A 23,307-nucleotide genomic window follows, 5' to 3' on the forward strand; every position below is an offset into this window, starting at 1 on the left:
TTGTTTTTATTGGATATTTGTTGCTAACAGCCTGTCTAACTACCGATTTATTTCTTCTCGTGCGCGAGCACAGTTTAAAGTTCATTGATGTAGGTGAGCTGTGGACAGGTTTTTAATCCCGAAGCTTTCGATTTTCTTACAAAACATAAGCAGAGTATGTTGGACTTCGAGCACTAAAGCCGAATGACTGAGGAGAAACATTCAGACCCGTCTTCAACAACACTGGTGAGTTTCTGTCTGTGTAATTATATTTTATATGGAGATTTTGTCTATATTTGGCATTTTAACAGGTGCACTTTGCTGGATTCCGCGAGCACCTGTTCCTTCTGTGGAATATGTTGGGATACAGTGACAGTGTTAAACTTAACAGTGGTTATTTTAAAGACTGTATTAGCGCAGAGTTTTCTGTGGTTTTATGCTATCTTTTCAGATTATATTTCAGAGACTGTTATGGACTCATAAGTCCATTAAGTGCTCTAGTCTATAAACAGTGATTGTTTTGTATTCACTACATAAGAAGATTGTTTTTCACAGTAAAATCATGCTTCTTTGTAGGATCATCCACATCTGGCGGGTCTTAATGTGGGCATTTTTATATAGCCTATTCATAACCTCATGGTAGTATGCTCTCTCCTCATATCAACCAACTCTGTTTCTTTCGATCTCCATGAGAGCCCACCGCGCTGTTTGTGTGTGTATGTTTTCCTTTCTGGCACACCTTTTCCTGTCTCCTCTTCCTGGCCAACGTGGAGCTTCCATCCACATCACAAGTATTGATGCTGCTGAGGTAGAGAGACTCTCTTAAAGCCCCCATACCCAATTTATATACACACTCAATCCATTAGGCTTCAGACCAGATGGCATAATGTGGACACACACACACACACACACACACACACACACACACACACACACACACACACACACACACACACACACAAAACACTGTGCTAATGGACGTCCTCTCTAAAGGCACTTAAGTATTGTTCTCAAGCTGGATTGATTTAAGGGATGACACTATATCTGATATGTATTGGATTTACAGGATAAATACACTGAGTGAAATGAATGAGTGGCCCACTGACCCAGCCTGAGCATCTGTATGGTCCAGCAGACTGGAGCATGCAGCTATTGAGCTAAACAGGTCAACAGAAATGTACACAAAAGAGATGAAATCTGTTGGCCACTGCTTGAAAGAAAGCAATGTCTGGAACGTGACCTTAAAGTGTGTTGTTTTATCTGCAAGTGCATTAGAGTGTTTTATTTTAACGTCTACACAAGTTCTTTGTGAGCAAACACACCCTCCTGTTAAAGGTTTATAAGTTACTCCTGTGGACGGTGATGATAACTGGAGTGAGATGTGGAAAGACCTGCTTCTACACCCACACACACACACACACACACGCACACACACTGCTACAGCTCCTGATGGGTTAATGCTTCTAATTCTGAATTATACCTCAACATATTTCTAAGAACTGTAAAGTACTTAAAAACTCAAAAAAACAAAAAACACATAACGTGACACAGAAACATAAGACAAGGATGGGGTTAGGGGGGTGATTGTGGTGTAGCGCTGTTTGATTTACTTTGTTGAAATGTGAGACTCTTGCTTTTCTGTCTCCTTGTTTAAAGCTGTGCATCATTTACATGCCCTCCAAACCTGTCTGACTAGCTGGTGCACTCTTTCAGTAACAACTGTCTACTGGTGTTTGTGTGCGGTTGACTTTAGTCAGATTCTGAGTCAAGGAGCTATTATGGTCACAGTGACTTGTCTGTTTGCATGTGTAAGTATAATAAAGATGACAAATATCTTTAAAATGTGGTTTCCCTGAGACAGAACAGCATATGTATTTCTTACACCAAGCCTTCAATCTTTTATAAAACTGTCGTCAATAGCGGTTTTTGATCGGGGCGACATGGGCGGTTGCGTGGTGGGGGCAGTACCACAGGCATCTCCAAAAGAAGTTGCTCGTACTCGAGCTGCCCCGACATCAGCCAGCGCATTTTGGAGATGGCATAGGCACCGAGCGGTTTTCTGCTGCCCATTTGCGGGGAGGGCGCCCTCCCCAAAGTAAACTTTATTGTCATCTGCGCTACATACAGTCCAGTATATAGAGAGACGAGGCGACGAGGCTCCAGTTACAGCAGTGCAAGTTAACAAACAATAACTATAAGAAGAGTAAGAAAATAAATATACACTTTAGGCATAGGGGTAAAGGGATCAATAACAATTTAAAATGTATAATTTACAGTTTGATGATTTAAAGTCTCACACACAACCCGTCGAAAGGGGAGGGTGTGTAAGGTGTAGGTCTATTAGGTTATGTTGTGGTGATCCTCGGGTTGAGGGATGGGTGTTCATACTGGAGTATAAAATTAAAACCAATGGAAGATGGACAAGAAAAGTTCAAAGCCATCAGGTGCTCAGTTTAGAAAAAAGAGAAAAGAAGATGCAGGTAAGGAGATGTGTGATTGGATAATGGCAGATCATCCTGAAACAATCAGAATCAGAATACTTTATTAATCCCTAAGGAAATTATGTGGGTTACAGTTCCTCCAAGAAGAAATTTTAAAAATAGTAACAGTAACAGACTAAACTCCAAACAATACATTATGTTACAGATTTTACACATTTAAGAAATAGCACTAATATATACAGATCACTCAGTTATAAATATCAAGAATTAACAGAGGTGGTTATAAATAAATATCAAGAAAATTGACATGAATATTACAGAGTGGAAAAGAGCGTGTGTAAAAAGGGTCTAACTATTGCAGTTGTTGGAGCTATTTGTTCTTTATTTTTATTATTTTGAAATTAAAGTTTGTTGTTAGTTCACTTATATTTTGGGGTTTATTTACACGTTTATTTGTAGGTTAATATTTGTTTCAATGTTTTGTTTGTTTGGTGTTTACCTTGTTAAATTAGTAAGAGCTGTAGGACCATTTTGTTTCTATAAATAAAGAGACTGGTATAGGACCAGCATGCACTGGGGTGGGCCTATGGTTTTTTACCAGAGCAGGAGAAGCAGCAGGAAGGAACAAAAAATGGATCTTGTTATTGTTTGCCAAACTGGATGAATGAACCATAAAAACGCAACCTTCAAGTTTGGACCGTGGACTTCTTTTGCCTGCATACAAAATATTATCTCAGTGCAGCTGTGGCTTGTGGACGTTTAATTGTGGGATGTTTGGTTTGTCAAACAAAGGAATTGCCACTACAGCAGTGTTCACAGTGTGTTAGATGGAGGAGTTGTACAGGGAGATGGCAACGGGCAGGAATGATTTCCTGTGTCGGTCAGTGGTGCTTTTTGGTCATCTCAGTCTCTCACCGAACGTGCTCCTGTGACTAGCCAGTACGTCATGGAGTGGGTGGGAGGTGTGATCCATGATTGTCCTTCTCTTGGACAACATCTACCTCTCTGACACCACCCTAACAGAGTCCAGCTCCATCCCCACAACATTACTGGCCTTGTGGATCAGTTAATTTCGTCTGTTGGCATCTGTGACCCTCAACCTGCTGCCCCAGCATGCAACAGCATAGAGGATAGCACTGACCTCAACAGAGATACAACAAGATAACATTAATTAGTAGGGATAGTGAAAACTTCTGTGTACGTTTGCTAGCCACTTGGCTATGATAGTAAACAGTTGACACTGATGTAGTTTACTGAATCAGACTGTGTTCAGCACAATATTAATTAGTCATTGTCAATTGTTGATTTGTCCTATTCTCATTGTCCGATGAATTATAATGGCTGTTTGCAAACTATACATACTCTCTCTCTCTTTATGTTTATCTGGTTAAATTCAGTATGGTTCCAACAACAGTTTTTACAGTAAAATATGTTTTACATGTATGTACAATCCTTAATATACATATATACACATAAAATATACAAATATTTTAATGTGGGGAAACATTGCTCAGACTTTTGAGATTTCAGAGAGGCCGAGGTGTGTTATCCTGCTGGAAACAGCTATCAGCGGCACACTGTGGTTATAAAGGACATGGTCAGCAACAATCCTCAGGGAGGCTGTGGTGTTTAAACGATGTTCAGTTGGTACTAAGAGGCAAAGTGTGATAAGAAAATAGCTTCACACCATTAACCCACCAGCATCCTTAACTGTTGATGAGACAGGATGGATCCATTCTTTCGTGTAGTTTACACCAAATTCTGACTTTGAGAGCCAAATGTCAAACCAGAAATCAAGAGTCATGAGACCAGACAGCAAACTTCTAATCTTCTACTTTCCAAATTTGGTGAGCCTGTGTGAACCGTAGCCTCAGCTTTCTGTTCTTAGCTGATAGGACCCAATGTGGTTTTCTGCTGCTGCTTCAAGGTTTTATGTGTTGAGCATTCAAAGTTGCTCTTCTGCATACCTTGGTGTGTAACGAGTGCTTGTTGTTGCCTATCAGGTCGAAGCAGCCTGGGCATTCTCCTCTGACATCAATGAGACATTTTCACTCAGAGCACTGCCGCTGAATATTTTCTGTTTTTTCTGACGTTCTCTGTAAACCCTAGAGATGTCTGTGTGGAAAGAGTAGATCAGCAGTTTCTGAAATATTCAGACCAGCCAGTCTGGCACCAATAACCATGCTACATTCATAGCCACTTAGATCGCCTTTCTTCCTCATTCTGATGCTCAGTTTGGCACAGGGCTGCAGATCATCACAACAAGGAGCACTCCAATAATTAGTATAGTAATTATAGTAATTGAATCTCTTTGATAAGACCCTCACTGTGCAGTACAGTCTTCAAGCCTAAGCTGCTCCTGGAAAGCTGCTCCTCGGTAACCCCAGCTAAAGGTTGTGTCTCTTTCCACTTGTAAACTTGGTGGACTGGTGCTTTAATAATCTGCTAATGCGAAAAGTGAATCGTGATCAGCTGTGCTTAAGGTGACTTATGATCAGTTACTCTTTTGGCTTCCATAAATCTTGTTAAAACTTAACAAGTAATCCATATTTGCTCATCTATGAGTCATTTAAGAGACGCTCCTGCTTACAGCACCACATAGACATGGATTTGTCAGCATTTTAAATGCTCGAGAGATTAACCAGCTAATCAAAAGTGTAATCGCAGAGTTAAAACTGTCTAGAAAATCAGAATGCTTGCAGCTACACGCTCAATTTATTCACCAAAACGATATACAAAGCAGTGCAGAAATAACATGTTTTTCAGGATCTCTGTTCTCTTTTCTTCATGACTCAGTGCATGACTATGCCTGCTTTGATTTGCTATTGCATCAGTTGTCGCGCACACAAACAGGCACATTAAAAAAAAAAAAAACATATGGTGAGAGGAATATGCAGCGTGGACATTTGGTCACCCAGAATGGAAAGGGACTACCACATTGCTGTCATCACGTTTCTTTTTATAGACACTTTTTAAAAAAGCTCTGGTTTATTCGCTTCATTTGAATGACCAGAGTGCTTTGAATATGGAAACTTCCCCGAGTTCCCTCTAGATTAAAAGATTAGGTCTCTGCAGATTTACTGCAGGCGTGACGTCAGGGTGTATGTGTGAGAGACCAACGTTTTCACAACTGTAAAGTACTCCAGTTAACATCCCTAATTAACTTTTTTAAAAGTTGAGTAATACACGAGTGATGGTGATATTTGTGAAGGGAGGAAAACACAACTGTCGAGGATGTGCTCATTCTCTGAACACAGATGTGTGTGAGGCTTTTAAGCTGACATGTCAACACGGGAGACGGTCGAGTGGTTGTTGATGCATTAATATTAACTATTAATCAAACTGAACTGGTGTAACTTGATCACATGACCTTGGGGGCTCGTTACACAGATACAGCACACAAAAGAAGAAATGCTTTTTGTATTTCTGCATCTGCACTGCTCCTCTGCACAGAAGCTCTTCTATTTATAACAAAAGGCCTTGCGTAGCTGCTACTGCCATCAGGTATGCCCAGTATCCCTGTTCTGAAGCCATTAAAACAGCGAATAAACACTGTGCAGTGCAGGATGTTTCTTTAGGAGCAGCTAAAACACTCTCTACCGTCACCATACAGTTGTTGGAAACTAATGAGCTTATTACAGTGTAAAGTTCATTCTCCTCTGTGGCCTTGCAGAGGGGGGGTTTCTACATAAGAACTCAAAGTCCTACTCAGCGCTGGTATTCACATACCGAGTTACGTAACATCGATTTCCTCTCTGTAAACATTTATTTCTTTTTACTCCTCAGGAGATGATGACACGCTCACATTAACATTCACAAAAGCCTGGCCTTTGATAGGTCAGGGCAGTGAGTGAAGCACATCAGAAGAGACGACGTCCTTCCTGCCACCATGTCCGTCCAGGAACCGCCGACATCCACTTCACCCTTCAAACCCGAGGCCAAGCCAAGGCCGGAGATTCCTCCAAAACCACAATGCAGTTCCCCTACTCTTGGAGAGAGGGACAGCAATGTCAGACGCTCTGGAGGGAAGGTCAAGAGGATTGTGAACCAGTTCAGCAAGCAGGAGTCCACTGAAAGGTTGGAACCGGCCACCAATGGTACTGCAGAAGGCAAGCCAGTTAGACAGTCCAAGAGGCCTCCTACGATAAAGCCCAAACCCCGGGTGAGACTGCAGCTTCAGAAGGAGGCAGAGCAGGCAGCGCCGCCGCTCCCTAAGAAGAGGAGCCGCTTGGCGAAGAAACAGAAGGAGCTTGATGGAGGAGAGGAGGGGGACAGAAGCAGCGTGGAAGGAGGCCGATCAGGTAAAGCTTTGGGAGAAGTATATGGGAGAAATACCTCTATCTTGAGTTTAATTTATTATTTTAATTTGCGTTGATTGGAGTTAAACTGCAGGTTTTGTCACAGATATAAAGATGGTCAGAGTGAAGTAAGGTTAGTGTTTACAAAGAAGCAGAAATGCATTCTTAATGCAGTTTCACATCAAAAGCAAGTGTCACCTGATTTACTAGAAACTAAACGTGTTTAAACCTTTACCTCCAATTAAAAAAAATCTCTTGCAACAGCTGGTCAAAGATCAGATGACAGCAGTAATTGTTTTATCTTATAATTAGGCTAGTTTCACAGACTTAGTGTAGCATAAGATCACACATGAATTATTAGACATTTTGTCTGATGCAAAAATTGTGTGTGTGTGTGTGTGTGTGTGTGTGTGTGTGTGTGTGTGTGTGTGTGTGTGTGTGTGTGTGTGTGTGTGTGTGTGTGTGTGTGTGTGTGTGTGTGTGTGTGTGTGTGTGTGTGCGCGCGTTTAAAGACCTTGGCATATGAGTGTTAAATGTGTAACGTCAAATGTGCAGCGTAATCAGTGAGCTCTGAGGTGTGGTTGTGTTTGAATGGTCTGTCCCATAAAAGAAGTCAGTCAGCTGATCCTGTGTGTGTGTGTGTGTGTGTGTGTGTGTGTGTGTGCAAAGCAAAAAGTTAGGTGTGCTGTGTTTACTTTCTGTTGGAAAAGACAGAGGGATCCTAGAGGGATCTCTTCCATCTCTATCTCTTTGTTTAAGCTGCAGCGACACTTTTCTTTGGTGCATCATGGTGAAACCCAAAGAAATTAAGTTGCATTGGTACTGATGTGAGATTTGAATTTTCCATTCCAACATACAATATCACTTCCCTTGTTTTGCTTCCTTGTTCAAACAGAAAACATTTAAACATGACCTCACTGAGTCTTTGAGTGAATATAGCTAAAGCATGCAGTCAAGTTTAAAAATAAATATTCCTGTTAGGGCAGGGGAGGGTCAGAATTTATTCCGGCACACCCCAACAACCACAAGTTTTATCTTTTATTGTCAACATTAGTAAAAACAAACAAACAAAAGAACCCCAAAACAGGGATTTCATTCATTTTAAAAGATTAAATAAAATGGATCTAAAGCGAAATGATTCTGTTGCAGCACCAGGGCAAAATCTAAAAATATCACCGTATACAATAAATAAACAACAGAGTTAAAATAGAAATGTCACAGGCACATAGTGAGGATCTTCTACTGTGAGATACTTCAACAGTAATAAAAAAAATTAAAATGAGTTTAAGTTGAAGAAGAGTAGATGTTAAAGAAATGTTTAGGGATAATAAGCTCATTTTAAATTCTTTATATATTTATTGTCTTGCTAGTGATTTGCTAGTGTAAAAATGATTTAAAAAATGGTGATTGGTGAAATTTAATATAACTTGCAACCGGTGCCTCGATTATGTGCTAGTGGCCAATAACCAGTTACAAATCAAATGTGCAGTAAGTGAATCTTTTCTTTTGTGGACGGCTGTTGTGCAGTGTTTTGAGCTGAATCAGTATCTGTGTCGGTGCATCTGATAGTTTTGGGGAGATTCCACTCGTTTAACTCTCAGGAAATAAAGGTGGTCCAACACCACCATCGCTGATGTCACCAGCATGGCAAAGTGCATCAGTGTTCTTAATGGTTTAACTGGAAAGTTACCAAAACTGTCCTTTATTTCCCAGCTTTTTTAGATGCTTACTTGCTGACCCCTTTAACCATCTTTCCAGTTCACCACTCTCTTTCCTCCACCTCCTCCATTTCCTTTTGTCGGTATTGAATTTTCCCCCATGCGATCCTCCAAATGTTTCCATGAATATTTGAAGACGCGTGCTGACTCAACGGTGCAGCATGTGCATGTGAAGCATTTATGGGAAGAGAAGATGGGGGGGAAGGGGAAGCAAAGCTCTTAATAAAAGTGTACCTTTCTGTCTGAGGACACAGGAAGTGGGCAGAAAGCAGCCATTCCCACTCATTAGCTCAGTTTTTTTGTGTGTTTTGTTTTGTTTTTTAAATTGCAAAATAAGGAAGAAACTAAATATTTGAGAAGTTCACTATCATTTTACTTTCTTCCCCTTTTGAAAACATTTCAAAACAATTCATGTGTTTCTTATGTTTTACGCAGAGCCTGATGGAAAGGAGGTTGAGGTTGAGCTTACTGGAGGAGATAAAGTGGAGGCGGAGCACAGTCATCACACGCCTGTCAGCCCGTGCTGCGCCCCGAACTGCAGCTGCATCTGCCACCTCCAGCGGCCTGGCATGAAACTAATATGGGTCCCCGTGAACGTGGAAGATGTTGGGGAGGAGGGTGGAGAGGAGGATGAGGAAGACTGGGAAGATGAGGAAGTAGAGTTTGTGGATGAAGGGGACAGTGAGGCAGAGGACACAGAGGACACTTTTGCGATTGAGGAGGATGAGGCGTTGAAAAAACAAAAAGCAAAGTTCCACGAGTCGTTGAGTGTTTTGATTGCGGACAACCAGAGGAGGCGTTCGGACCCGGGTCCTCACTTCATTCTTGCCTCGCTTGCTATCACTCGCTCCGGGTCTCCCCCCGTTCCCCCAAAACGTATGCAGTCACCGCAAATTCAGCACGGAAGCACCCAAAATGAAGAAGAGAATATTTACGAGGCCACGCTTCCATTGATTTACCCCACTCCTAAAAACAACGCAGTCGAGTGTAAGGAGCTGGATATTCCTCTAATCAAAGTGTGCAAACTAGGCCGTCGGTCCAAACTGACCAACAGTCTGTCAGATCCCACGTCCGAGTTTCAGAAAGAGGGAGAAACCATAGTGACCCCGGACGAAGTTCCGCCTGCTATCCCCCCGAGGATCCCTTTGAACCAGGACAGTCGTAGCCAAACAATACCCAGGGGCGGCATTCCTCTTCCCATGCCCACACCGGAGGAGGGTCACTTGTTGCGACCCTCCTCCCCCAGTGGCTCCGCCACCACTGGACTGAGCCCTCAGCGAGCCCACACTCCACCTCCACACATTTCCCTCCAACCTCAGAGACTCCCACCACCACCACCAAAGGCAGATCCCAGGAGGCTCAGCACTGCCTCAGCGCAGTCCCTCACACTGAAAAAAGGTCTGAACGAGGATTCTGTGTGCCTGACATGAGCTGTGAATGATGCATACAGGTAATATCTGTTTAACTAAAAGCAGCCATGTCTTCTTTTACTAGGGGAGGAGAATGGAGGGAAAGAGGAAGAGAAGGAGGACACAAGCGAAGAAAAGTGAGTCAGCATCTTTACCTTTCCATTTTAAAAGGATATGTGTGGAAATATTTTATATTTTCCTCAGATAAAATGACACAAATATATGCAGTATATTTCCAAAGATGCTCCTAAACAAAGGTGCTTTTCCCTCCTGTTTGAGTAAAACCTGCTAAAAAAATACAGTAGGAGGGCTCAAGCTACAAATGGATAAACAGGGTAGAGCGCATTTAGAGAAGAGCTAACACAATGTCTTCATATAAGAAAAATAAAGATTTTCACCTGGATTACCCTTTAAACCAGCCTTTATATTATTGAGAGTATTGACAGATTAATAAGGGGGCATTTGTAAGTTGTTAACCCTTTTCTCCAATGTCATGTCCCCTGACAGGAGGAATTCTATCAGGAGGAAGATTGGGTTTATTTTCGACACTCGTCTGCAGGATGGTAAGGCTGACACTCAAAACAAACAAGCCACAACAAGCCCAGATCTATCAACTGTAACCCTGTTTCCAAAACAAGTCCATAAATGATTCAACTTCTAATAAACATGCCTTTACATTTACAATAATCCGCTCACAGTCCACGCGTCCTTATCGCCACAGGCTAAAGATGGAAAAATTGCCAGCATCAATAAAGGGGCAAATTTCACTTGCTGATTGGTCAGGTCACACCTACAGGCATGTGTGGCTGCGCTGAGCAGGGATTTTGCCATCATACCTGAGAGGATTGCTGGATGATGATTTGGGGCAACACTGTGCTGTTTAGTTTTACTTTTTGCATCAGAAACTGTTAAATAAACAAAAAAATTTTGGACGTAGTTTCGTAGGATATTTGCAGACAGTGAAGCTAAGATTAAAAAAAACATTGGAAATATTGGAAAGTCCAGTTGTTCTGATCGTGTCATTGCCTGGCTGTCTTTGTGTACAGTCGGAATTCACTGCCTGGGTCACATTTGTGAAGGCGCCGCTAACGCTCAACAGCACATGCAGGTTTTGGAGCAACAAACAAATGCCACCTGCATGACGTCAGATTAAGGAAACTCTTTCTTGTCACCTTGTCACATTCTCCACATACTGAAACTCCAATGCTGGTAAAACATGAGTACAGGTGCTAACAGGATGTGCCTGCAAAACCTTTCACCCACTAAAAAACAGTCCTGATGAACTGTTGAGTAGCTGAAATCCTGTTAGACATTCATTAGACATGCTTCTGTCCCTACAAAAACCAGATTTTGATATGTAGTTCCAGTTAGACAAGCGTTTGCACTGGATACAGGTTTATGTCATTACTAGTATCTTAAATAGGAAACGCATTTGGTGAATTTTACTATGAGCCATAATGTTTGTCTCCATTTAATCAGTTTCTTTGCACATTATCGTCAGTGTGATTGAATCTGATGATATTCATCTGTATTTTCATCGACTCCATTAAGATGTATTGCATGTTGTCCTAATTCCAAAGTACCTGAGACAGTAGATCATGTACTATATACAGCACTGTCTTATTTGCTCTCACTGAACAAATCACTGATTGTACAAAGTAATTTATTACTTTATTATTTGTCACTCGAATGCATTTTAATGAAAAAGATGCAGTTCTGACATTTTTTTGGCTTTACCTCGCAGCAGGAAGTGATGCTGCTGGGAAACTCTTCGCCAAAGAGCGACGGTGACAGTGTTGAAGCTAAGGCATGAAAATTGAAGAATAGCTTTAAAGTAGCAATAAAATTCAAGTTAAAAGAAAAGGAAAGCCTAAAACGTAACCAAAAAGTTAAACGAGTAGTTCTTGGTTTACTGATAACTGATTATGCAGGTCCACTGGGAAGCAGAGTGATTGATGTTTATGAATATATGTAGTAATCAGGAAAATGTTTGACTCTTTTCCCTGTTTCAGAACCTCTCTACCAGACGTACCGGGCTTCTGTCATTACAAAAGAGATCCGGCGCCAGACAGTTTGCCGTAACATCAGCAAAACTAGTGCAGACTATGCTATGGACCACCTCGGTCGTCGCCCTGGAAATGGAGGACCGAGGGGCAGCCCGGTGCCCACACCGGTTCAGAGCACTCTGTGGCAGGAACTCCCAAATGTGCGGGACAGCGGGGTGCTGGAGAATCTCAGCTCTGACCAGTGCAAGTACCAGGAGGTGAGGGAGTGGAGGAGAGGAGACGATAATGCATGGCAGAGAGGCTCCATAAAGACAAATCAATAAAGGCTGAAAGGAGAAATCTGAGATGCAGGATCAAGTTTTCCAACTAATAATATAATGCTTTTACATGAATTAGAATCCATTTAGCCACACTGTCTAACTCATTGCTATTACATCATATTGATTCACCCGGTATGACGTTCAGAAAAGCTTTTACAGTTAGTTATAAAGCTGTAGTGCCAGTAACAGAATTTGTAAAGGTAAATAACCTTTGAAGTACTGATACAGGCTTAAATACACCCCTCACTAATATTTAGTGAAATGACAAGCTGCACATTGACTCGACATTTTTGATCGCCATCATCAAGCATCTGGCATCATTCTGGCTGTATATTTGATTACTTCTCTGGGCAGAATTGCTCCATTTAAATTGCTTGCTTTGTGTCATAAATCCGTCTTTTAAGCATAGTCTACATGAGGTCGGGGCATGAAGAATGGCCATGCCAGAGGCGTAATGCTTGTTTGCTTTATCCATCCCAAAATCAGTCTGATGTGTGTTTGGGATCATCCTCTTAAAGCACCCAGCTGTGCCCAAGTTTCAAGTATCTAGCTGTTGATTTGAGGTGAAGTTGAAGGAGGTAGCCCTTTTTCCATTATTCGAGCCACTTTATGCAATATACTGGTACCACTGGCAGCAGAGCAGCCGCAGAGCTTGATGCTACCACCACCATGCTTACCATGCTCAACAGCTGATGCAGTGTTCTCAGGTTTAAACTCCTCATCTTTGCTACTCCAAACATTCCTCTTGTCATCGTGGCCAAATAGTTCAGTCTTGGTCTCCGTGTATTATCCATGTATTTGTAAATTTCATTTTGGAGCGGAAACATATTTTTTGGTCGACACCCTCTCAGTTCATGGTGAAACTGGCTTCACTGTGGACAGGATGCTGGTGTTCAGCAGTTTCCAGTTCCTCACAGGCTTGAGCCTTGGTGGTTCCTGGGTGGTTCTTGCTTATCAGTTTCTTCTGATCTGAGGGTGACAGTTTGTGTATTCTTCCAGACGTTTGCTGACACATCCATACAATTGTTTGAAATGATGATCTTGGATTTTAGTTGTTTATAAATAGCTCCCAAGAGCCCTTCACAACCTGTGTAACTCTTCTTATTTAAAAAAAAATCATATATAAATCATAAATATTTCCTCTATAAACATGAAAACTGCAGTTATCCTGCTTTTTGTGTCATCTTGGTTTCCTTTAATGTGCAGCTTTGTTCACCTTCTTCCTGACAGAGTATGTTTGAGGTCCTGACATCAGAGGCCTCTTACTTGCGATCTCTTCATGTTCTGACTGAACATTTCATGGAGAGCCGGGAGCTGGAAGAGACGATGATCATCAGAGACAGGAAGACCCTCTTCTCCAACATCCTGAGGATCCGTGAAGTCAGCGAGAGGTGAGGGAAAAAAAGGGTGAAGGGAGATAAGGAAAAAACAGAAACTCCAAAGTGATTTATGATGTGAAGTGCTGCAAGGTCACTTGTTGAAGATGAAACTGGGACAGGAATGTAAAGCTTGTTCTTTATGGTTCAACAGGCTTGTGCACAGTTTTCTGCAAGTTCTGAAAATTTGTTATCTGACTCAACAGATTCTTGAAAGACTTGGAGGACCGCATATTTCAGGACGTGGTGTTCTCTGACATTTGTGATATAATCAACTACCATGCCCAGCACAACTTCCCCGCCTACATTGACTACGTACGCAACCAGATCTACCAGGAAAAGATGTTCACTGAGCTCATGTAAGCAACCAGAGTTTCACTTGAATCAGGTTCAAACTCTCTGAGAATTTCCGTAGCAACTATGAGAAAAGATTGTAAGTAGTGCAGGCTGGCAGGGTACCAACTGTCTCAACTGGAGACAAAGTCTTACCTTATCTTTACTTTTGTGGTGTATTTACAGGAAGAGCAACCTGCAGTTCAGTGCAGTAATCACTCGTCTCCAAGAGTCGCCTCAGTGCCAGCGGCTGCCCTTCATGTCTTTCTTGCTACTGCCGTTCCAGCGAATAACACGCATCAAAATGCTCATTGAGGTGTGCAGCATCACCCAGTTTTCACTCTCTATGCCTTAGCATATGTCACTGGTCACTTTATTAGGTACACCTGTTCCACTGTTAGTTAACATAAGTTCTGTAATTGCAGCCAATCCCCAACTCTCTGTCAACAGTATTCAGGGCCATTGATCAGTGCTCATGACACATACATATTAATGATCAATTCACTTTGATGAGTGATGAAAGGTTTCTATAGGTTTCTATAGAAATGTCCACATGATCAGAATCATCTTTCTGGGCTTAACTTCAAATATCTAATCAGCCAATCACAGGGAGACAACTCGGTTCAAACAGAACACCAAAGTAGGGAAGAAAGATGATTAGAGCGACTTTGAACGTGGCATGTTTCTTGGTGCCAGACAAGCCTGGTCTGAGTATTTCAGAAACTGCTGATTTTCTGGGATTTTTTCCCCACAAAATAATAACTGAGATAACATCTCAATACAACCAAGGTATGCAGAAGAGCATGTCTGAACACACAAGCAGATGGGCTCCAGCAGCAGAAGACTGCACCAGGTGCCGCTCCTGTCACCTGATAACAGGAAACTAAGGCTACAATTTGTCTGGGCTCAATATTAAACAACAGAAGATGAGAGAAATGTTCCAGGCTTGATAAATCTCAATTTCTGCTGCAACATTCAAAACAACATAAACACAGTTGTATAAATATTTCAGGATTCACAGTCACCAGATGTCAACCAGTAGAGCACCGTTAGGACATGGTGAACCTAGAGATTAACATCATGGATGTGCAGCAGACAAATCTGCAGCAACTATGTGACACTGTCATGTCAACATGGACCAAAATCTCTGAGGAATGTTTCCAGCACCTTGTTGAATCTATGTCACAAGTAACTAAGCCAGGTCTGAAGGCAAACTGGAGTCAAACCTGGTACTAGTGAAGCCCTTACTAACTAGGTGGCATGTGAGTGCATGTTTAGGCCACAGAGTGACAAATTGGTTATTTGCTTCTGCTTCTCTCCTGAGAGGAAAAAGCTCAGCAACTCACAGATGAGTGACAGCCTTTGTAAGCTTTACGTGCTTTACTTAAGTGCCAAACAAAACGCCACAGTACATTGTGCATAGCTGACCCTTCTCTCCTGAGGGTCAGTGAAAGGCAATAGCATGAGTTCATCACGGTGTTCGGATGTGTGGAATGCCCTCATTCCAGCGTAATCTTACACACTCTAGCCTTCGCTGATCCTTTAACCTATAAGCAAACACACAGACTCGCCTCGCCCCAGTTTCACAACCTTGCTTGTGTTTTGGTGGAAAAATGTCTCCTGGTAATGTTGTTTGTCTGTTTGCAGAAATAGAAAGTTGTTGTTTGTTGTTTCAGAACATCCTGAAGAGAACAAAAGAGGGGACGAAAGAGGAGCAGACAGCCTCAAAGGCTTTGGCCTCTGTGTCCAAGGTAAACACGCCTAACTCCTCAACCACCCTTCTGCCTGCAAATGCGGCATATTTGAGTCTAAAGTGTGCCGTATGCTTCTGGAAATTAGATGTCAGCTATTGTCTGAATGAAGGATTTCCTACTGAATCAACTCAGTGAGTCACAGGTGCCATTGAGGGCAGTGGCAGGCTGAGATTAGGTTTATTAAAAGAGCCAGAGGAATAAACTTGATACTCCCAGTGAGATACACGGTTTTATACAAGGATGGTTGAGAGGAGGTTTTTTTAAGTGTGAAAATAAAAGGGATCTGCTAAGTGATTTCATCATTTTGTTTCAGATCATTGATGTGTGTAACACAGAGGTGGGAAAGATGAAACAGATGGAGGAGCTGATTCATATCTCTAAGACACTGGAGTTTGACAAGCTCAAGGTAACGGCAGTGTTGATGTTTGTATTCAGCTTATGTGATCTCTTTTATTTTGAAGAGTCGTAAATGCCACCTGTCCTCTTCAGGCCATCCCCATCATCTCCCAGACTCGATATCTGGAGAAAAAGGGAGAGCTCCAGGAAATGTCCAAAGGAGCGACTCTCTTCAACATGAGGGCAAAGTTCACTCCCGTCTACTTCTTCCTGTTCAACGACCTGCTCGTCATCGCTGCCAAAAAGGGGTTAGGTTCAAAAACAAAACTGACACAACATAAAATGCTCTTAATTTGTTGACCCATCTTTGATGCATCATTGATTCGTTCTGCTAGATTCTGATTAGAATTGAAAGCGTACACTGAATTTTTCAGATGTTGTACACATCATGCATTCACAGTCCCTTTACAGCTTAATAAATGCATCTTTCTGCTTCTGTGACAACAGCTACATAAATTTGCTTGATGTCAGTGGATATCAAAGCCTATCTGTAAACTGGAGATATTTACTAGCCTCAGCTTTATGCACTAATTCAGAATTATACATTTTGGTTAATCATTAAACACTGTGAGGGTGGTCTCTGCCTATGCAGCTACCCTTGGAAAAGCCCAGAAACTATTCTAATACTTGCCAAACTATTACATCTTTAATGATATATAGTGAGCTCATTACAGGGGAGGTCGCCGAATGTCGTCTTTATGGGGAAAGAGTTAAATGCGTGTCATCACTCGTTTAAATAACTCCAACTCCCTAAAATTTAAGGGAAGGTGGTGCCAAAGGTGCTAGACGTTAAGAGTATACACAGCATGCGATATACCTGCTTCCTGCTAGACCCGTTTTCCTTCTCATATTTTTCTTGTAATTAGCTTTTGTCTACATTGTCTCAAACAGCGCGGAGCGTTTTGTGGTGCTCGACCATGCCCATCGCTCTCTGGTGCAAGTGCAGCCAATAGAGGAAAGCGGGACCAGTGGGAGCCCCTTCGAACACTGCTTCAATCTCACGCTGCTGGAAAACCACCAGGGACGCCTGTTTGAGCGGCTCATCAAAGCTTCCTCTCAGTGAGTGGTCGCGCGTGTGTGTGTGAACAGCATGTACTTGACTCTAACATCTGCAGTATCTTGAATGAAAATAAGGGAAAAACTAGACATGAAGTCAAAGTCCAATTCAAGTAGTTCATGCTGTTTACATAGAAGCAGCATGAATCGGGTAATTTGACTCATGTAAAAGAAACATTTAATTTCCTAAAAGGAAAAATTGTAGATGAACTGCGAGTTACTCAAAGGTTATGTGAGATGGAAATGAGAAATTAGATCCACCAAGAAACAGTTCTGGCCTAAAAGTGTAACTAGATTACACTCCTGCCTGGCCACTCCTTGAAAATGTTGCCCTGGATGAACAGCTGTTCTGACTTTCAAAGTAAAAGCTTAACGAGCACAAAGAAAAACATTCACACTACATTAAAAATTAAGTGAAATTATGAACCAAATACAACAAACACATGTGCAAAGTCCTGCCCCCCCTGATTCATGCCTGGGAGCCAGTTTGGAGAGCATACAAGCTGACGTCCTGGATGTTGACAGACTTGCTACAACCGGCTTACAGGGAAGTTAAACATGGAAAAAAAGGATGTTTGTCATTTCAAACAATTTTCATTGTGATGTTTGTTTATTATATGCATGGTTGGCAAGGTATCATGTGTCTTAATTGCCCCTTGAGGATAAATATGGTCTTTTTGACTTTGACTTGATGACAACATGATCTGACGGAAACATTGTTAGGATGTTTTTGCAGGTTATAAAATATCCCCATTGTTAGGTGATCCAGAGCAATCAAAAACATGTCCAGGATGTGATTGAGGCCAGAGAATCCATAATGCTCTATGCAAAACATTTTCTCTGTTAAACATTTTGAGGATGTGTTGTTGGTGAGTTAGGTGACATAGTTTTCCTCTAACACCATCACAGTAAAATGCAAATATCGGTCACTATGCTAATAGTATAATGTGTGACTCCAGGGAATAAATCCTTCAAATTTAGTACTTAGGCCAAAAACATCTAATGTCGATCCATTCGTGTATCCACTTCTGCTTATCCAACTCGGGGTTGCAGTTAGGCTGAAGCCTGTCTGAGCCGTCATAGGGTGAGAGTTGGAGAGCACCCAGTACAGTGGTTAGCGCTGTACAGCACAGTAAAAAGGTCCCTGGCGTCCTGCGTGTTCGCCTTGTGTCTGTCTGAGTTCTCTCTGGTATTTCCAGCTTCCTCCCACAGTCCAAACACACGCCTGTTTGTGTAACTGGTAGTTTTGGCGACGTATCAAGGTTAAACTCAAGATCTCTTGACCAAACCATTATAAAAGTGATTTGCTAAACTTAAATGAACCTAAATATAATGCTGGGAACATTCTTCAGAGATGTGCCAAAATGCAATGTGAGGATTTTTAGATTCAGAAGACTGTGGGACATGTTGAGCCTCAGAAACGGGTTGCTATGGTTTTCTGTTGACCTCCTCTTCTCCTCACACCTCGAAGGAGGTGAAAACTCTTCCTACTGTTACATCAGGAATTACACGTCACTGGTATGAGACTAAACTGTGGCCGTCTCCATCAACAGGTCGGACATGGACAGGTGGATGGCAGCTTTCCCCAACACGGCCAACCAAGAGAGAGATGATAAGGAAGTGATTTACGAGGACTGGGGTGAGGACAAGCGCATACAAAATTCACACACACCGAGTGTTATGCGAGTTATGAAAGTTTACAATTTTATATGTGTCTGTGGATGGCAGACTGTCCTCAGGTGCAGTGCGTGGAGCAGTACATCGCCCAGCAAGCCGACGAGCTCAGCCTGGAGCCCACTGAGATCATCAACGTCATCCGCAAAACCAACGAGGGTAAGAGCATCGGGTGGGAAACGTTTATCTTTAGAAAACAAGCTGTGGCAGCTGAAACCGAAACTAATTATTATTATTAACATTTGTTACACAGAAAAAGTTACATGTACTAACATGACTTTGTATCACCTCCCTGGACTCTGCTTGTTTATATGCCTCCATCCTCCAACCCTCGCTTTAGCAGTTTATTTGCTTTGACTTTCTTGCATGAACGACGCAGAAACCGCCAATATCTCCCCCTTCCCTTGTTTGTCCTCTCCCCACTCTCCTCCCCTCTCTTTTTTTTTTTTCTCCCTCCCCCCCGAATAGGCTTGTACGAAGGAACCCGCCTGTCGGACGGTCAGAAGGGCTGGTTCCCCGTAGCGAATGTCATCGAGATCACAAACGAACACGTGAGGAGGAGGAACCTCCGGGAGCGCTACAGAGTCATGCAAGCAGCGACTTTGGTTGCAAACAGCAAGACCCGCACGCTTCAGTAGATGTTTACAGTAAATGACGTGGACACTTTTGAGAAAGACAGTTACTCAGGGACTGTGCCACGTGAGCTGCCAGTTTCTAGCAAACAGGAAACGAAAGGTAAAAGCAGAAGGGCGACCACGACGAGACGGCGGACACACACTCGAGCTGCTGCAGCATGTGCTACTTCAGCAGAAGAAACAGAAAGTATGTGACAGCAGAGGATTAGCTTACATATCTCCCTAACTGCAAGGATCCACCTCTTCCTGTTTTCCGTGCAGCCCCACGCCAACACCTCTTCACAGACTGCTGTGCCAAACTCACATGCCAGTCATTCGTGGCATTGTTCAAACGCTCGTACGCTCAGACAGGAGCTGGGTGTTGGCTGGAAACATTTAGTTGTCAATACACAAACAATGCCCTGTTTTTTAGTGCTATGTGACACTTGGTTTGCCGGATTAGAGAACAGAAGGAGTCTTAAAAAAAACACAAAAACCCCCAAATGCATCTCAGCTGAAAGATGTTAACGTTTTAAAATTTCACTAGAAAACAGACATAAAATCAGGAAGTGCCTTTTAATTGAAAACAGAAGTACACAATTGTGAAGTACGGGGTTTATGCTTTCAGCATGTGCAAACTGTGCTTGAACTTTGTTTTTTATGTTTTTAGTAGTTGTGCTTTTGACTAGCTTGTTAGCTTGTCCACCACTGTGGAGTGGTGCTGTAGCTCCCCCTGCAGGGCATCAGGAAATGGGGTCTGGTCTGTATAGTATGTTGTAAATTACAACAGGGTGATTCTCCTTCAGGACATATTTTAATAAAACCTTTTGTCTTTTTAACTGGCTCTTTGTTTCTCGGTAACGTTTACTGAACATTATAAAGTTCTCGTCTGTCAGAGGAACCTGTGCAAAATCCAAAACTGGGTAAAGTGCAAATACAATGCTCAAACACAAGAGCCGAGAACATAAATATTGAGCAGTCACTGTGTGATATCAACATCCATAAGGCTCAGGAGCACGTCCACGGCATCGCCCTCCAAATCTGAGAGCCTCTGTTCCTTTGCTTCCATAAACCCTTCAAAGACACTCACTTTGCTCTTGATCACTGGGGATGTCTTCAGGGGAACGGCGCTACTTCCTAATGCAAGTGGAGCTTCAGCTTCCTGGTGTGTTTGAGGGCTTGGGCATAGCAGAGGACCGGGAGGAGTGTTTGCTGTTTCATTTCGGTTTTGGGCCTTCAACAAGTCAACATAATTTAGTTTTAATTGACTCGAGAGAGTGTCAGCGACTTCAAGCTCTGCATCTGACCAAACCGTTCCCTCTATCAGTGCACCACGAGCAGGTTTGTACCCCTCCTCACCATCCTTGGCACAAGGATGACTGAGGTTTGAGTCATCGTCCATTTGGTAGTGCAGTTTCAGCAGGTTAGTAACGGCCTGGTCCTCTTCCTGTGTAAGCTGGAGGACAACCTGCCTTGGCTGCACCTGAGGGTGAATGGTTTGTGTTCTCCAAGTGGGGCTACCCAGATCTCTAGTGGGGTGTGGTCCTGATCTGAATGGGTCTGGGCGGTTTGGTGGGGCCAGGCAGGCGGACATGATGGGTCGTGGCGTGTTGAGCTGCAAGCAATCAAATACCTGAGAGAAATGAGATGAAAGAAAGAACAGCTGTGTGTCGCTCCAAAAACAACACATCATTTGTTCCCATTCCTTTTGCACCTTTCACTGAATCAAGTAGTGATAACTCGGACAGGCATCAAATAGTATTTTGGCACCAGGGTGTCCTTAAAAGAGAGGACACCCTGGAAAATTAGCAAGTGGAGCATGAAATAGCAAGAGTCAGGCCTGAAAAAACTATCTACAGCAGATGAACAATATCTGAACCTCGTGTCTTTAAGAATCAGGCGATAAACATCCAACAAAGACATAACACACATCTACTGTTCACTGAAGCATCATCAGAAATGGCCTAAGTGGAAGGCTGGCTGTCAAGAAGCCATTGATAATGAAGAGAAACGGATAAAACGGAAGAACTGCACTGATGGAGGGATGAATCCAATGTGAAACTTTCAGTTCAAATTGTTAATAATGCGAGGAGAGAGGTACGACAATAAGTGTCTACAGCCATTTGTAAAACATGGTGGAAGCCTGTCATGCAGTCGCATCACAATACACCAGCACAAAAACTGACTGAACGACTCAAAGAGCAACTAAAAGAAAACACAATTATCATGAAGCGTTTGATGTGTGCATTTTTCTATGTGGCCTAAATGAACACTGTTATTAAAACGCTGACACACTGGACTCTTTCCTGTAACCACACAGCGATTATGAAATCTGATTTATATGATAAGTTAATTTCCACAGGATGGTACTTCAGTTTGTGGATGCATTGAGTAGAGGACGATGGGTAAACAGAGGTGGAGGCAAAATGTAGTTTACAAAAGACCAACAATATTTTTCAAAGTTATCTGAGAGTGAAGTCTTGATGACAGACTCTGACAGAGCATTTAGTTATACTTAAGCTGTGGTATTGTTGTGTGGGACTCTGGCCCCTGGAAAGCCATACAAGTCTTTATTTGGGCATGCAGGAACTAATCCTTAGAAAATGAATGAGTATGAAAAATGGAGCTTCTCCACAACAGTGTGTTTTGTTGGTGCAATTATGAAATGGTCTCTCACTCACCTTTAACCCACTGAGTCTACTGGGGATCCTCCTGCCACAGCACATGGTGGGGTCAGTGTAGAAGAACTCTGCGGGCGTGGTGGGGTGAGCTGGGGAGAAATCAGGGAGTCCTCTCAGAGGTTGAGCAGCTGGATGAAGCTCCCCTTGAGCCGGTTTAGGTAAAAGTGACTCACCTGTTTGAGCGTTTTCTTGACTGTGGCGTGGGAGGCCTGCGGCCCTGTACAGCGGCAGGAAGGAGGGGTGGTACAGGGTCCTGTTGGACAGAGGGGGCAGGACCGTCTTCCTGGGTGTCTGATGGAGGACGGACGATGAAATCACCACCGCTGACCCGCAGGACCTGCGCATGCAGTCCAAGTGAGCTAAAGAGTGATGTCACTCACCGATAAATGCTCCTCGCTGTTCATGGTGGTTCAGCTGTGTTGCTCGAGAGGTAAGGGTAGCATCTAACTACTAACTACTCATAAACTTGTTTATGCTCCGTTAAAAGAAGTCGGGGTAGCGACACCTGCTGACTGACGTATGAAACGCAGTGTGACTGCATATATGTATTTCCGGTCATGCTCTTATTCATATTTGTAAAAATTAAAATTAAAAAATGATCCGGAGAAAAAAAAAGTCAATGTCTCTAATAAAGTGATTAAATTCCCATTTTTAATCAAATGGTACAAGAAACCATGCAGTGCATGACTTACAGCAATTAATCAGGCCGACGTCCTCTTAGATAGTTTAGAGTTCCAAAAAATGTCAGGCTTTTTTGCAATATAAACGCATGAGTCGCTTTATTAGGTTCACAAATGGACCACCCCATGTTGTATAGCTTCCTGGATTTTATACTTATTGGGCTACATACTTCTTTATTATGAAGGCTATACGGTGCATAAATCAAAATTCACATGTTTTATGTAACTGAAATGTTTAATTATCTGGGCTAAAGAAAATAAAGTTATAGACCATTTCTATGAAACGTGTATACTTACTGCATTTGGTATACACACACACAGCAGATTACAGGGATGTAACACCAGCATGTGTAAAAACACGGCTTTGATTTTGCTACCCCATTTGATTTCCACGCTATATTCGGGAAAATTTCTCTAGATCCACACCTGTGCACCCCATGTGCTTCACTTGTGTCAAGCCAGCCTCCAATTCGAGACTTGCAGTCAAGCCAGCCTCCAGTTTGTTTTACGTTCCCTGTGTATTCAAAGTATTACGGGAATGGATGTGGAAACCGGATTTCAAAATAAAAGCC

General features: G+C 42.5%; 2 protein-coding genes across 2 annotated transcripts; one reads left to right on the forward strand and one right to left on the reverse strand.

Moving 5' to 3' along the window:
- Nucleotides 1-20,063, forward strand: arhgef15b (Rho guanine nucleotide exchange factor 15b). Its single transcript, XM_085350880.1, has 16 exons — nucleotides 1-225; nucleotides 6,207-6,721; nucleotides 8,872-9,834; nucleotides 9,931-9,982; nucleotides 10,353-10,408; nucleotides 11,858-12,108; nucleotides 13,402-13,562; nucleotides 13,754-13,906; nucleotides 14,067-14,196; nucleotides 15,557-15,631; nucleotides 15,948-16,040; nucleotides 16,124-16,278; nucleotides 16,922-17,089; nucleotides 18,640-18,725; nucleotides 18,815-18,919; nucleotides 19,229-20,063. Exons 2-16 carry the CDS (start codon nucleotides 6,310-6,312, stop codon nucleotides 19,396-19,398), a joined length of 3,030 nt encoding a protein of 1,009 aa, XP_085207006.1. The 5' UTR covers nucleotides 1-225; nucleotides 6,207-6,309; the 3' UTR covers nucleotides 19,399-20,063.
- Nucleotides 20,064-20,353: 290 nt separating this feature from the next.
- LOC146636543 (uncharacterized) lies at nucleotides 20,354-22,459 on the reverse strand. Its single transcript, XM_085350348.1, has 4 exons — nucleotides 22,436-22,459; nucleotides 22,229-22,346; nucleotides 22,056-22,144; nucleotides 20,354-21,007 (listed from the first exon to the last, which is right to left on the reverse strand). The coding sequence occupies exons 1-4, from the start codon at nucleotides 22,457-22,459 to the stop codon at nucleotides 20,354-20,356; spliced, it is 885 nt and encodes a 294-aa protein (XP_085206474.1).
- Nucleotides 22,460-23,307: the final 848 nt, after the last annotated feature.

This window comes from Diplotaxodon limnothrissa, linkage group LG3 (genome assembly GCF_057381915.1).
Source record: "Diplotaxodon limnothrissa isolate DT_005_m linkage group LG3, D_limnothrissa_male_GT1.1, whole genome shotgun sequence".
NCBI lineage: Eukaryota > Metazoa > Chordata > Actinopteri > Cichliformes > Cichlidae > Diplotaxodon > Diplotaxodon limnothrissa.

What these genes read in the sequence shown, in the direction of transcription:
- LOC146636543 (XM_085350348.1), bottom strand. Translation starts at nt 22,459, where the DNA reads ATGAACAGCGAGGAGCATTTATCG. An exon ending in TCAAGAAAACGCTCAAACAG is followed by an intron (nt 22,145 to 22,228) that starts GTGAGTCACTTT and finishes ATTTCTCCCCAG; the next exon opens with CTCACCCCACCACGCCCGCA. An exon ending in GTAGACTCAGTGGGTTAAAG is followed by an intron (nt 21,008 to 22,055) that starts GTGAGTGAGAGA and finishes CATTTCTCTCAG; the next exon opens with GTATTTGATTGCTTGCAGCT.
- arhgef15b (XM_085350880.1), top strand. Translation starts at nt 6,310, where the DNA reads ATGTCCGTCCAGGAACCGCCGACATCCACTTCACCCTTCAAACCCGAG. An exon ending in GAGGACACAAGCGAAGAAAA is followed by an intron (nt 9,983 to 10,352) that starts GTGAGTCAGCAT and finishes GTCCCCTGACAG; the next exon opens with GAGGAATTCTATCAGGAGGA. An exon ending in ATCCGTGAAGTCAGCGAGAG is followed by an intron (nt 13,563 to 13,753) that starts GTGAGGGAAAAA and finishes CTGACTCAACAG; the next exon opens with ATTCTTGAAAGACTTGGAGG.